Raw genomic sequence first — 16,468 nt, 5'->3', positions numbered from 1 at the left:
GGACATTCTGCTAAACTTCTCCTTTTCTGTTCTCCAAAATAACAAAAAAATATACAAGTTTAGAACAACATGAGAGTGAGTAAATGATGACAATCTCTTTAAAGAGACCGAATAACATGAAGATCTTTCAGGAAACTGTCAGTGGATCAGTGGAGGATTGTGAACGCATCTGACGGTCTGCATCTCTGTTCAGGACGCTCACACATGGGTGTCCTCTCAGGTAGAAGCGAAGCGGTTTGGTTGCCCATTCCCCATGAGACTCAACTCCGATCCGATGGGCCGACACCACCTCTCCAGCGGGAACAGTCTCTCGCTCTGGGTCCCTCTCAAGCCACACCTCGGTATCAGTGGCCAGATCCCTGCGATCGAAGCAGCGCTGTATATCTAACGCTTGGCACAACTTGGACGGGCCATTGCAGAGCTCTTTGTCCTGAAGGGTTTTGGCTCCAGCCTTGCGTTTGGCTGCTCGCAGGCCCCTCATGACGTCCTGACCGCTCAAAGGCTCCAGCGAGCGCAAAAGCACGGCCGCTCCCTCCCCTGCACACACACATAGTAGAGTAGTTAGCAAGGCTCCTCACTGTCTCCTTCCTGTTGGCTTGTGTTTCTCTGCATATGCTCCAACCTTTCTCTACGTCTATGTAATGTGCCAACTTGACCTATAATGAGAAACAGTTGGAGAGAAGCAAAACGGCATCAAAACAAAACACTTGTTTCTTGCGTAACTAGCGATGAGGGATCTGTGGTTACAGCCTTCCGGCTCCATCTCCTGTAAAGCCTTTTTCCTATGTGCGTGTGGTCAATTAGAGTGGATTTTGGAGCCTCACCTTGGCTGGAGACGTTCATGCAGAGGTAGATGCCGTAGATGGGATAGACATAGATGGTCCCAGGCTTCATGAACATTGCAGTGTTCCTCTCTGTGCGTTTTCCCCCCGCTGAGTGGGACGCCTTGTCCTCCCCACCCAAATATGCTTCGGTTTCCACAACCCTTGCTCTGAGCTCAGTGCCATCAGTTAGCTTCCTCACCAACACCTAATAAACGGAAACATAATATCCTGCAAAAACACCATCTGTACAGTCATCTTATATCCAGCAGGTGGTGCAAATGTGCCAATAAATTATAACAACTGAGACTAGGATCACATGTGCTGGCTAATGATGAGACCTAAAATCTTGTTGCTTTTTCAGTAAAGGTGGGCTGTTGTTTTTCTAAACGACTGGATCTATGATTGTTTATGATAGTTGATAAAACAGGCACACACACAAAAAAAATACATTCAAAAGTTTGGGATCAGTAAACTTTTTTGTGTGTTTTTAAAAAAGAAGTCTCTCCTGCTCACTGCAAAAAAGTAACTCACTACAGTAAAACCATAATATTGTGAAATATTATTGCAATTTAAAAAACTGTTTTCTATTTGAATATATTTTAAAATGTAATTTATTCCTGTGATCAAAGCTGTATTTTCAGCATCATTACTCCAGTCTTCAGTGTCACATTGTGTTATTAGCAATGTTGAAAACTGTTGTGCTGCTTAATATTTAAGTCAAACTTAACTTCTTTTTTTTTTCAGGATTCAGAAACTTGTGGGGGAAAAAACTGCATTTATTAAAAATAGAACTAAAATAGAATTTTTCTCTTTGACTTTTTTTTATGACAAAGCAATGTTGGTTCAGGTTGTAAAACGACTCCCCAAAAACATAATAATATTCTTCTTTTTTTTTTTTTTTACAACTTTTAGTTTGAAAAATATTTGTAAAACGTTTTTTAATGTTTAAAATGTTAAAATATATTTAAGGTGTAAGAACAATATATTACATTATATTTTTAGAGTCATGTAAACTTTATGTAAAGTTTTTCAAAACCATACATGAATACAAAGTCGACATTTCTAAGAACTTGACATTTGTGTTTTAAACTAGAAAACTAACCATCAAAGCACTAACAGATTGTGTGACACTCTAAAGTCTGTGTTCAATCAAAGTGGGTTCACTTATCCTTTGAAAGATGCTAAAAGATGCTACAGCCAGTCATGCAGGGAGGTAAAGCAAATACAAGACAGCGGTGAACGATGTTTATGCAGTGAGCGCTACAGAGTGTGAAAGCCACAAGTGTCACCTTCTCCATTCAGGCTGCAGGCTGTCACGCTGGACGAGTGCTTGGTCACACCGAGCAACCTATTATGGGTCAGACCGGATACCCTTCAACATGATAATGGCCTTTCATGCTTCTCATTACAACCCCTTATTTACACACTGGTAAACTGAAAACAAACAAAGGCATACTTTGTGCTGGTTACATCAACCTGAAACTCGGCACCGTCATGCAACGATGTGGCTAACTTTCTCGTATTAGAGTAGCCTCAATGTTTCCAGCAGCCTTCTTTCCATTTTAAACCTCATTAAAATGCAAATTAGACCTCTCTGTGTCCGGTCGAGTCTATTCTGTGCTCTGCATTCTGCATTTAACAGTCACGGTTCCATGAGGTTAAGCTGTATTTCAAGTGTTCACCGTGAGTGAATCAGTGTAGCGCAATTGACGCTGTCTGCAGTCAAGACGGAGTCATTAAAAAACTAGAAGCCAAAGTGATTCGCAATTTTATATCTAAATTACTTTCTATTTATTGTCAAAATGGGTAATTGAATATTGCAGCGTTTATTATAAATGATTTATCCGTGCACATCACAATGTTTTTAATTCAAGTGCCCTCATACTCCTTAAAACAAAATAACTTCCCCCTCCCTCTTGACATCTCTTCTCTTCACTGATGACGTGTTTACTGACAACCTGTCACTCACATGAGATCGACCAATAGCACACCACAACCATCCGTTCAATTCCCATTCCCAATGGACAAAATTAAATCCCGCCCTACATTTTTTCTTGTTCGAGAAGCCGTTTCACTCTGATATATGTCACAATAGGGAAGAAAAAACTTTCGCAACTTGTTTCATGCCGATTTGAACACATTTTATAAGCATTAATGTATTAGTTCCAACACAATTTTGTAGCATTACAGAACATTTTTCCTCCATCAATTCAGAATTGGGCTTCTGAACACTGACTCTTGCCAAGGAATGAGTATGTGCTTGGGATGTTGCTCATTTCTGGGTGTCACTCCATGATTTCATCACAGTTTCTGTGAATAATTTTTTATAGGCTTGGGGTAAATTTTTCTGTCTTTTGACAGGAGACGGCTCAGGATTACACTCTTAACACTTTCCTCCATACTCTATGATAGAAATAAGATATGAATATGATGATGCCATTTCTGACCATTTGAATGTAAAATAACTAATATTAAGTTAAACATTTAATGTGTTATGCAGGACTTAAATGCATTTTGTGTTCCATCTACATTCCAATGATATACCTAGTGCTGATAGGCTAATCAACAAGAATATATGGGTATTTCCCAGAATTCGGGCCTATTTCTGTCCACAGGGCGTAATTCTATTAAAAACAAATTAAATCTAATACATTTTAGCACCACTAATTAGTATAAACATAAACAAGCCTAGACTTTTTTTATGGCTGCTCTTACTAATGATTTTAACACATTTTATTGGTGTTTTGTGGTACAATATCTGTGTTTTGGTGTTGTCCGCCACCAGAGTTTTCACATGTCGTGCCATATCTCAAACATTATTTATCACAAATTAATTTAAAAAAAATATGCATATGAATTAAATGTTACCTGAACTAATAAACTACATGCACAGATTAAGCATATATATGCATTTTGTACTTTATTTTGCTTAATTTCTACCTGTCACAAGGTTTAGCTGTCATTACCAACATGCTCTGCATAAAGGCACTTTTTAACAGTTTTTTCATCAAAAGTTTATTTGGTAGCCATGGTAACCTAATAGCATAGTGGAGCACATGGATTTCAAGCTGCAAGACTGATGCCTTGATGTCCAGAAAATTAAGTAAATCTACTCTTTATTTTTTGTGTTGGGCATGTACTCATATTATGCGTCATTACCATATGTGTTGTATTTCTGTTTTTTTCAACATTTTTGGATTATTTTTATCACTTTAATAGTCAAAATGGTGTACATTACATGTAGAAAGCTAGCTACACTTGCTTAGTCATCATCTTTGCTAGCAAGGCTAGTTTTTTGACAAAAATGTAATTACCAGCACAGTCATTACCAGCGCATTACAGCTTGTGCTGGTAATGACATGTTGTGGTGGTGATGACGGCAGATACACACAGTTCCTGTTTGGTCTTCCATAATCAGATTAAACTATGTTTTGATGTTTAAACCGATTACTAGCTGGCGTTTTTTTGTTAGTCTGAAGTCACTTAGGCTCTTAAATTACAATAGGTTATCAGTGATTTGTCATCACCACAACAAACTGTCATTACCAGAACGGCAATGTCATCACCATCACCATACATATTTTTGCCAATAAATGATGTATAAATTACAAAAACATCCTACAATTATATATATCTGACAATGTTGGACAGTCTAAATTATCACTGTATTAAAAAAGTTTTGATATATGGCATTCACTTAAAATAAGCTTATATTCCAAGCCAGGGTAGATTGATGAATCCGAAATGTAGATACTTAAATGACTATAATTCATCTTACAAGTAAAAATCAACAATCCCATTAGGTTCAAGATAAAATAGATTCCATGTGAAACCACAAAATGTTTTAAAAGCACTGATTTATCATTTAAGTTTTTTTCTTTTTTTTTACATATATTCGATGATGTGATGGTAATGACACATTTACTTGACATAGTTTAAAAAATGGCAAAAAATCATAAATTCCCTTATCTTATGGTCTCAACCAAGCTCATAACGTTGTTCCTGACTTAAGGACTGATAATTTGATATATACCAAATTGGTATATATCAAATTTTGAAAATTAAAATCCCAAATTTGACTAATTGGTATTACCAATGGTATTACCAATTAGTCAAATTTGGGATTTTAATTTTCAAAATTGCAGCAACCCAATTTGGCCCTTAATCTCAAAAATGCCCATATATAAAAAGGTAACTAATAATATTAGAGAAGATTAGAAAAAAAATATTTTTTAATAGTTTACAAAAATAACAACAACAATGCCTGACACTTTAGGAACGTGATTTCTTGAAAGTGCAGCAGTAAGTAACCTTTTCATGTGAGGTGATTTCCTGAGATCGGACCCTTCCCTCAGCTTACCTTGCCGAGAAAGGCCTTCGCCAGATCAACGCAGGGCTGGTGGAAGAAGCTGTGACTCAGTCTGACGGGGACTTTCATTGAGAAATAAGGGCTGAGATGATGATGATGATCCGCAGTGTTCGTGTCAGACTGACTCTGTATGAGTCTCTTGGGAGGTTCACCATCTGCAGATTCTGATTGAGGTAATGATAAATTCTTTCTCTTCCGTGTCGTCATTATAAATAAATATTACAAAATATTAGGCTATATATTTTCCCCAAACCATAAGTTTATTCCAGTCTTTCTGTCTAGATCTAGATATGGAATAGCGTCATGTCGCTTTTATAGGTGATATAGCAAAACTGCAACATGTTCCTAAGTGCGGATTATTTTGAATAAATAAATAAATAAAAAACTGAGGTTTTGAGCGGGGGAAACACTGTCGCTTCTGTGTTTACTGGATGTTATGTTGAATACGGAGTTGCAGCAGCTTTAACAAATTCATTCAGTTCAGTTTCAGCAACAGCCCGGGTTTGTTTACCTTTAGCAAGCGCAAAGCATTCTGGGATACTTAAAGGGCCAGTGTCGTTTGTGTGACATTTATTTGCAGAACTGAGTTGTTGGTTTGTAGTTGTTTTGATTGATTTTCGGATGAAATAAAGTGCAATTATTTTTCCCACAAAAGTTTATCACCCATAGAAATGAGTAGAACTTTTGGTAATGATTAAAACTTTTGGTAATGATTTCTTTGAGGGTAGGGTCTATGGACAGGTAAATGTATATGGGCTTTTTCAGATATTTCGAACTAATGGACAAAATAAGCTCACGCAATTTACATTTTCCCGCCCGGAATCGACGGAAAAAATACGGAGATCAACAGCTTTCGTTTCTGCTTTGACAGCCGCAAGACGCCTCCGAACGCTGTGAATGTGTGTCAGAAATCAGGAATGGTGAGAGAACATTGTGCTTGGTATGTTTTTTGTCTTCAAACAAAACGTAGGTCTTTAGCTGACAAAGCTTGAATCCCGTCTGCCTGGCGCGTTTCCCATATGTTAAATGCATTAGGTCAGTAGGAGGAGATTAGACGGTCTTTTGTGGCAGTTCGAACACATTCGACCCCATGAGCGTTTACACTACGAAAGCAATCCGGTCGAATGCGTTTTCGACTACCTCTGGAAGTAGTCGAAAGTTTACATGCTAAAAACGTTTTAGACCCCGTTTACACCTGTATCGTTGTCCACTTGTGATCCAATCGACCAAATCACATCTTAATACCAGGTCTCAACAGGGCCATGATCTCATGGCAATTCATAACTATTTTACATTTTGGCAAATTGGTGGCTAATTTATATGAATTAATACCATCTCATTCATACATTTTCATACTATCAAATTGCGCCCCAGTGACGGGTATGATTAGATTGAAATTGATTATCAATAAAAAAAGATGTTCTTTACAGAAAGAGCTAACAGGGATGCCATATTGAGATAACCAGCTTTGTCTTAAAAGTAACCAACAACAAACTTACCTCAGACTTTGCTGTCATGTTGTTTAGAAAGAAAAAAGATGCCCCTTTCCAAATCTGCAACATTTCCACATATAGAGATATTACACACTCACAATATTGCATAATATTAGTAGATACTACTACTACTACTACTACTACTACAAAAAAGAGCGGTTCTCACGCCTGTTGATGCCAGCAAAAGAGGGTTATTTCCAGTGCCAGTAGACTGTTTAATGCACTGTTAACAATTTATTGTAATTTTACAGGAAATTCCTGGCAACTAATTGCAGTAAATTTACAGCAAGTAATATACAGGATTTTTACTGTTTACTGTTACAATAAAGTACTGTATTTATACAGCAGTGCTACATTGATTATAGTAGCATTATTACAGTAAAATGCTGTAATTTATTACAATTTACTGTACATTTACTAAGTTCCGTATTAGCCAATTAAAAACACAACGATGGTAAAAATTTACCATTGTACAATTTTTGCCACCATTATGGTGAACAGTGTTGCCTTTAGTTGGGCAATTTGACTCTAGACTTCTTATGTGAATTTATGGTCATCATACATCATTTGTTGCAAAGAAAGTCAGAAACAAAAGTGGTCTAGTGATAGGCGTATAGTTTACAACATAATAAAATACAAAAAACAACCGAAAGTGGTCATTTGTCATTAATACATTTTTTTATACAGATCAGACATCAAGCTGATATTTTTTCTAAAATTGGGAATGTAATATTTGGGCAGACACACAGACATCAAGAATCTACATATGAATCTCAACAACGGTGACATGCTTTATGCCGCAATGCATTCTGGGAGGCTACATAGTTTAAAACTCCCAGCATGCATTGTAGCATGAAGCATGTCACCATTGTTGAGATTCATATGGTGATTCTTGATGTCTGTTTGTTTCTAAAAAAAAATTATAATGATTTTTTTTTTTTTTAAATCAAAAAATGTATACAAAAATACCCTGTGTCAAGTAAGGTCAAAGTTATTTATTAATAACAAATTACAACTTTTGGTCAGGGTTCAGGATAAGATTAGTGATTCATTCTCCTTTTTTGATAATGAAAACTATAACACCTGAACACCTTTGGTTTTGTTTTCCTATGTAACAAATTATGTGCTTTGGTAAACACTGTTACAAAGACCAAAAGTTAACTTAAAATGCTAAGAGTCAAACTGCCCAACTAAAGTAAACACTGATCACCATAATGGTGAGCAAACCTTTTAAAACATCGACATCTAACCTCCGTTCATAGACTTATGACTGAATTAAAGTCAGTCTGGTTAGTAATAAGTGAAGCTGGTAATGCTGTTTGTGGAGTTGTTTAATCCTCCTCTGCTGAGATCTTCAGAGATTTAATGTCTTCTTTTTATCTTTATCTGATTTTAAGGCTGTGACTGGATATCCATAGACTTATAAAATAGATTTCATGGTAATGTTTCATACCTGATTCTTCCTAAAATGTTTGATTCTGGTACCGTTGGCAGCCGCCGGGCAATTTCAAAATTCAAACAGCAGCAATCCCACAATGCTATGCGGTGGCTGTAAAGTAATGCTTCTACAGTGTAGTTACAATAAAATTACAGGACTGTCCATACATTTCCCATCATGCATTTGCATTTACAATAAAAACATGAATACAATATGTTGTTGTAAAATTTATTGTAAAAATTACATCAATTGCTAACAGTGTGGCCTGTAAGTCGTCTATCAATGATAACTCAAAGAAATAACAATAAACTGATATTATATTCCTGAAACACTATTGCAAAATAGTTGTGGTTTAGTATATTCATTCTTTTAAAATACCTTTCATACTCTCCATTCCCCGAGAGTGCTTGTGGTAAGAAAAGGCTCAGAAACATCTGACGGAGAACCACACCGATCAGATTTTACGGTTCACTTTAAGGTTAGATGTAGGGTTAGGCTTCATAGGTTGAACAACGTTATTTATATCAACCATTCTTTTTCCTCTGGTTTTCGGGAAACCATGATTTGGACTATAATTGTTTGTCAAATATAGTGCAGACCGGATTATTTCGGTGTGTTTTTTATGGCTCAGATATCAGATGTATATTACCTATAAGTCATTTTCTAAAACATTACACAGCAAATGTTCAAAGTTGGCCTGACTTTAAACGGACAGCGTGACACACAGTGGCTTTAATGGGACTTACAGATTCAGGCTTTAACGGAGCCACTCTCTACGGTTTCAGCATGTCTGTCATCAGTAGCAGCAGGCCGACTCCTGAACACCTGGCTGATCGCCTGTGGACGCTCCCAGAGGACACGACCACCAGCTGTAAAGTTCAGTGAGACTGAAGAACAGACGACAGGATGGACAAAAGCCTGTCCCAGGCCTCCCATCTGACTCCTCTGAAGCCCGTCCAAAGTCTTTGAAGTGCTTGCAATATGTTACTGTGCTTAGGTGAGTTAAAGTAGAGTGTAGGGCAAAGGCAAAATTGGGCTTAGGGATTTTTCAAAACCTTTGTCCCCAAGTATTAAGGCCCGTTCACACCAAGACCGATAACTATTGCATCTACACCAGCGGATGATAACACTCTGTTTCACGAGTTCACACTTACAAATCTTCAGATAGAGTAAAGAGTATGTGTATTTGGCGTGCTGTCCGAAGACAGGACTCCGAGCTCGCTATTTTGGCCCAAACCCAAAGTGCTCCCCCCGTATTCCTGGCTGTGGTAGTAACAAGCTAGTGAGAAGTCGGGCTGGTGGAGGGATACAGAAAACGCAGATGAGTCGACTGCGTATATATATATATATATATATATATAGGCCTCCTCCCATGCTGATTGGATAGACGTCTTAATTGCTTATTGGAATGACGTGTTGATTGGATAGCATTTTTGTCAAAAGTAGCCTAACGACTTACACAGATACACACAGGAGCGTTTGAAAGCAGGCGTCTATCAGCGGATCCTTAATATATCCACTGATAGACGGATCCGCTGATAGACGCCTGCTTGTGTAAGCGCTCGAAAGGCTAAAGGCTAAAGGTTTGACTGAAATGCTTGTATTGAAATAATTAATATTTTCCCAATGATGAAACTGCTAGGTGTTACATTTTGGGAGAGACAACCACTGAAGAAGCCGTGTTTATAAATGGGTTAAATTCAATTTGCATAACAGTGACTGTAAAATATGTATTTTAGGTATGGGAATGGCATATTTTGAGTTCTGATATTTGAGATATGGTCATTGCGCTACTTTTGATTGGCCATATTGAGCTAGTTTTGTTACGCAGACCTGGCAACACTGCTTGACTGTCAATGTTTTTATAGTTCATCAGCAGGAAAAAAATCTTTTTGAAAGTGATTTCAAATTTCCAACACTATCGTTCCTCTGAGTCGTTTATAGCCGTGGTGTGGACTCTTTTATTCTTTTACATTTAGAACGATTTTTATAACTACATCTATCGTTGTAGGTATCGTCCTTGTTTTGTACGGGTCTTTACTCTCTTAAGCCTCTGAGATCTGCTTGCTCACACATTGCTGCTCTGATATGCAATGGTAGCAGAAATAGAAAGGGGGCACACTGTTGGCTGCCAATGTGTAAATCAATATGTTTAAGTAACTCAAGAATGCCATAAACATTCCAAGGTGAAATATGCTCATGGCTCATTTTTATGGTGCAGTTTAGTAACCAGCTGCACCTCCAAGATCTTCCACAAGATTGTGTTTTGCACTACAATCTTCTTCATAATGATTCTGCGTAAAGTTTTTAACTCAGCTTTGTAAGTTTGGAATCACTGAAATGTTTTAGTTTTTGAAGAGTATTTATTTTACTATTTTTATTTTTATTCACCAATGATGTATTCAGCCACGCAGAGCTTATGCATTCTAGTCAGTTTAGTTTCACTTAGTTTAACTTCTGCTGGTGTAACTGGATTGTACTTGTAATTGTATATATATACTAGCCTACTATCAATGTATCGGTCGCTAAGATTTTTATAATGTTTTTATAAAAGTCTCTTAAGCTCACCGAGGCTGTATTTATTTGATAAAAAATACAGTAAAAACAGTGATATTGTGAAATATTAATACAATTAAAAGTAACTTCTATTGTAATATATTTTAAAATGTAATTTATTCCTGTGATCAAAGCTGAATTTTCAGCATCATTACTCCAGTCTTCAGTGTCACATGATCCTGCAGAAATCATACTTACATGCTGATTTGCTGCTAAAGAAACATTTCTGAATATTATTTTTACTGTCACCTTTGATCAATTAAATTAATTTCCAAAAATGTAATTAGCTGAATACAAGTATTGATTTATTTTTCTTTCAAACATTTGAAACCTGAAGACTTACTGAAGACTTCAGCAATTGAAAAAAGACACTGTATCTTTCTACACACCATTAAGCAGCACAACCATTTACAACTGTGCTAATACTGAAAAGTTCCCATAACAACAAATCAACACATTAAAGAGTCCATCACAATTTACGAATAAAACCTTTGTGTTGAATGATCCTTACAAAATTAATTAACACAAGGCTTTTTCTAGATGTGATGCTGAAAAATTTATATATATATATATATATATCTCAGATAAAGTTATTAGTATATATATATATACTCACTGGCCACTTTATTAGATACACCATTTCAACTGCTTGTTAACACAAATATCTAATCAGCCAATCACATGGCTGCAACTCAATGCATGTAGACATGAAGAGGATCTACTGAAGTTCAAACTGAGCATCAGAATGTGGAAGAAAGGTGATTTAAGTTACTTTAAATATGGCATGCTTGATGGTGCCAGACGGGCTGGTCTGAGTATTTCAGAAACTGCTGATTTTCACGCATGAGTCATGACCATCTCTAGGGTTTACAGAGAATGTTTATAGGTTCTTTATATACTATTATATCTAATGTTATGATACATTACCTTTTCAAGAGAGTGTCATTAATGCCAAAAGTTATTATGTAGCACACTGTACATCTATTTAGAGAACAATGAGAAGCATATGTGTAACACAGTATCTCAGTATGTGTTGAAGTGTTGCGCTGGGATGCTTGTTGTCTGCTGATCAGAGCGTATGTGCTCCAACGGCCAGTTGGCATCAGGATCACGTCTGCCTGTTGAGCCAAAGCAGGGGCCAGAGATACAAATTGGCCTGACATGACTGTAACTAAAGGCCAGAGATGGTTTGATGATGGCTGTGTCATATATCTGGTGGCTTGGCTGGAACCATTATTGGGATCCTTTGGCTTTGGTCTCTAGTACATGTCAGCAGACAGGAGGAGATCTGGCAAAGACTTCCATCATCAGCTCAGCTAAAGCTCCTCAGCTTTAGGCAGCAGGACATGCCTGTGACAGACAGATGGATGCTCTCCACTGTCACGCTTCAGTGAAACTCACTGATTATGACAGCAGAATGAGTCATGTCGCCTTAAGAAGCAGGTAGAACGCTTTATTTTCATGTCTTTTCACACTCTTTTAAATGGAAAGATTGGCTTGTTTGATCTGAGTTTCAGTGTTCCCGCATGGCTGCTCCCGCACAGAAGGAAGCAAGCCGAAGGCAGACTGAAATGTGTGGAAAAAAGATTTCTTGAAGCGGAGTGCATCCGCATGTCCATTTATTTTCAGATTGACACTGAAGCCGTGAGAATTATTTGCAATTTAAGGACCATATCCTAGCAAGGTAAAGGCTTCATAGCGGCACCATGGGAAAACTACATTTGCGTTTCTTCAAGGAAATGCCAGTGATTGCAAGGATGCAAAACTGTAGCGCTGAAGTGTAGGTAGCATTGGTTATAGGTTTAGTGTAGAAACTCTGAATCAGAGTGGCTTTGCTATTGTCAAGAGTAGACCAGTGTTTACGCATTATAAGTAAGTACCCTGAGTTACGTTTACTTTTTTTAAGCTAGCAACCAGGAAAGAAACGCATTACTTTTAAATGTACAACATTTAAAAGTAAATGTTGTACTGAGTTACTTTTTTGTTGTATGCTCACATACAAATGTTGTACTGAGTTACTTTTCAAATAATTAACTCAAGTTACTTTGTTTTCCCATTTGTTGACTGACAGCTTTCCTGTCCCCATGTTGAGAGTAATTGTGAAGCTTTGTGTGTGTGAACATGATGGTTGTAGTTCTAGACTAAATGTGATCATACTCATCTCACTTGCACAAAAAAACAATTCAGTATTTCTCAAAATGAATAAAAACAGTGAAATGCAAACTCAGAATATTACGCAAACCTGTATTAATTAAATAGGGTAAATAACACAAATATACTTTATGTATTTTATCTCACTTTATTTACCAATGTCTTTGCTGCTGAACTTCGATGATCCAATTCAACCATACTAATAAGCAGAAATGACTTTAGATAAACATCACATTTTTGTTTTTGTTTCTTTGTGTTATTGCTGCAGTAAGAGTTGTTTTGGTGTGAAAGGGCCTTTAACATTTGTCAAAAATAGAACTTTTTTTGTTGTTATTAAAAAAAACAGACAAGCAAGCCCAGCCTAGGTGTGAAAAAGTAATGCAAAAATAATGTATCACATTTTTACTTACCATAAAAAGTAACTAAGTTACAATTAGTTACTTTTTTTTAGGGAGTAATACAATATTGTAGCACATTACTTTTAAAAGTAACTTTCCCCAACACTGTTCTTCACTGTTCTTTTGAACTTTCTATTGGTTAAAGAATCCTTCAAAAAATTTCAAACAGCACAACATTTTTCAACATTGCTAACAATAATAAATGTTTCTTGAGCATCAAATCAGCATATTAGAATGATTTCTGAAGGATCATGTGACACTGAAGACTGGAGTAATGATGCTGAAAATTCAGCTTCGACATCATGGGAATAAATTGCATTTTAAAATATATTTAAAAAGAAAACAGTTATTTTAAAATTGTGATAATATTTTTTACTATTTTTATACTGTGTTTTTAAATAAACGCAGCCTTGGTGAGAATAATAGAAAAGATCTTGGCAACCCAAACATTTTGAACGGTATGAGAAGTGAGACGTTACGTGAGACGCGATACCATGAGGGAAGTGAAACTTCAGCTGAATTTCTTCATAAACTGTCTGCTTATGAGGTCTGCGCAGCTGAATGCATCCATGGTAATTCAAATATGAATACTAAAATAAATATGTTCAAAAACATGAACATTTCCCAGTGATTCCACCCCCAAAGTTTTGAAGGTTGTGTGATTGGTTTTAAATTGATTTAATGTAGAATATTGAAATCTAATCAAAGATTTCTTTAAAAGTATACACTTCACAAAAGCCAAAAATAAACTATTATCCTGGTCACAATTCTAAAAATATATTTGTAGTTCATTATATATATATGATGTATTAGCTGCTGTATAAAATGCTGCTGTATAAAATGAAACTGAGTCGGGGTCTAATTTCTGTATGTAGCCTATATATTTTTTGACTGTTTTTAGGATACGAAAACATGAACTTGATGGTGCATGTGTTTATTTATGGGACATTCATGTGGTAATTATATGCAGATTTCTACTAAATATTTAAACAGGCAGATTGTTCCCCTCTCTAGTTTCACAACAACACCTGTTCAGCTCAATGGGAAATCATTTTTGGTGGTCCTTTTAAATCATGCTTTAATTCAGCTTGCATCCGTATCTGCCTCATTGTTCTGTGTCATATTGTAGCTGGCCAAGAGATAGTTCACTCAGAAATGAAAATGCTGTCATCCTTTACTGACTCGCATGTGTTTAGATGTGTGATTCATGAACGAATCATTCTTTTGAGTCAGATCTTTTCAATGAATCGGTTAATCTAGTTCACAAAAACGGATGATTCGGTTCTCATTGACAATGATCCAGTCACAGCGGTTAACAGCTCACTGGAGGGGAAGATTATCAGTGAATGACGATTTTGCTCTATTCATCACAGAAAGCTATCGAATGACTAGTGCATGAATTATATAAACCATTGCACATTTATGGTACTTTTGTGCCCATTTAAAGCCTCACTCCTCTTTGGGACTAACTGTTTGGAAAAGAATGACCAATACCATTCTTCTTTTGTGTTCAACGGAAGAAAGAAAGCCATGCAGGTTTAGAACAACATGACATGAGGGTGAGTAAATGAGAACAGATTTTAAATGTATATCCCTTTAAGGACAGGGAACATAAAAATGTCTTGTGAGCTGCGCATCTACATGAGCCTCAGTGAAACAAAACACTTGACATCCTGCTTATGTTATTTCCTTTAGGCAAACCACTTCCCTTTGTGTCAAATGGAAATGGATTTAAACGTTAAGCAATGTAGGAAAGCTACTCCAGCCTCTGGCTAAGTAAGTTCAAACAAACCCTGGCTGAAATATGAGGTCAGAGAATGGAGACGGTGGGAGTGTTGTTTTCTCTGGCATACTCTGCTCTGTTTGCCTCACAGAACCTCTGCTAAATTTAACCCGATATCTTCGGATTCAGGCGTTACTAATCAGAGACTCCATAGTTTCTTTGGTTCTTTTCCTTCATTCAAAGTTCCCTCTCCTTCTGCTTCTCCCTCTACCACCTGCTCGCTGTCTTACTCATGTATCGCTCCCTCTATCTCATCACATTTTGCTTTGTGATTCTTTGAAACTCCTTTCTGACAGCTCCTTTCTGATTCAAAAAAGTTCAAAAGATGCTGTATTTTCTGTGTCACAGACTCCTGAAATAATACTCTGTAGCCTAATATATCTTCTTCTTGGTTGAGCGTCTCTGTTATTGCAGGAGAAATGGGGACATAAACATTGTGGCAGTAGAAATTTGTTTGATGTTGTCAGATTTTACTTTAGCTGCACTGCTAAAATGCCTTAATTTTTCAAGAAAAATCTTTAATACTGTTGCAACTTGCTGACTTCAGACAGATGTAGCCTATGACATTTGAATACACGACCACCCAAATTTAAATGTCAACTGCCAAACCCAGGACCAGTTTACACAATGTTTTCGACTAAAAATGGAAAACTTTGTATGAGTTTTGGCCGCTTTTTTAAACGACGACGGCTTTTTAGGCGCCTGAAAATGCAAACTTGAAAACGGGTTTCATTTTTCAGTCATTTAACAACTTTGTTGTCTGTACGCAAAAAACGCAAAGGAAAGACATTTCCGTTTTTATTACATCATTGTAAATGTACACTAAAGCCCATTTCACACAGAGATTCCGGAAAATACACGGATAAAGCGACCCGGGTTCGTTTGATTTTGCTTCATTCACACTGCCAGTGATTTGCTGGAATCAGAGAGCGCGTTCACACACAACCCGTGGATGTTCCGGAAAGACGCGTGACGTTGGATGTGACGGGTCTCTACTTCAGTCCAGTTTGCAGACATTTTTTCGTTCTTTCTTGTATCGATGACGAACACAAACTTTCTTCTAGAGTAACTGAGCCGCACAATAACTACGTCATTGCAAAGGCTCGTGAATCCTCACTACGACACACCCCTTATACGGCATTGGTTCTGGCTTTTGTTCACACAGCGCGCGTTCCGGGTCTGAACACGGCAATGTTACTAGGTCCCCAAACCGGCATCGATCCCGGCATCAATCCCGGGTCGTGTTTGCGTTCACACAGAAGGCACTCTGGCAATTTGCCGGGTTCAAAGCGCTGTGTGAAAGGGGCTTTTGTCTAATGAGAAGTTGACTAATAATTTATACAGGATGTTGAAATCTCAATCTCGTCCTATTGGTTTTTGATTGATGATTGTTGTACGAGAAGCCACACTGCAAATCTTCTGACACTGCCAGAATTTCATCTGAGGTAAAATTCGA

The 16,468-nt window shown here is 37.1% G+C and overlaps 1 protein-coding gene across 1 annotated transcript; it reads right to left on the bottom strand.

Annotated features, from left to right (window-relative positions):
- Window positions 1-5: 5 nt before the first annotated feature.
- On the bottom strand, window positions 6-5,550 carry mpg (N-methylpurine DNA glycosylase). The gene is made up of 3 exons (XM_056253082.1): window positions 5,185-5,550; window positions 825-1,029; window positions 6-537 (listed from the first exon to the last, which is right to left on the bottom strand). The coding sequence occupies exons 1-3, from the start codon at window positions 5,398-5,400 to the stop codon at window positions 128-130; spliced, it is 831 nt and encodes a 276-aa protein (XP_056109057.1). The 5' UTR covers window positions 5,401-5,550; the 3' UTR covers window positions 6-127.
- Window positions 5,551-16,468: the final 10,918 nt, after the last annotated feature.

The sequence above is a fragment of the Rhinichthys klamathensis genome, unplaced genomic scaffold, assembly GCF_029890125.1.
Source record: "Rhinichthys klamathensis goyatoka isolate OS25496 unplaced genomic scaffold, OSU_Roscu_1.1 h1tg000004l_1, whole genome shotgun sequence".
Lineage (NCBI taxonomy): Eukaryota > Metazoa > Chordata > Actinopteri > Cypriniformes > Leuciscidae > Rhinichthys > Rhinichthys klamathensis.
The sequence above is the reverse complement of the archived record's forward strand: the minus strand, read 5'-3'. Positions and strand labels throughout refer to the sequence as shown.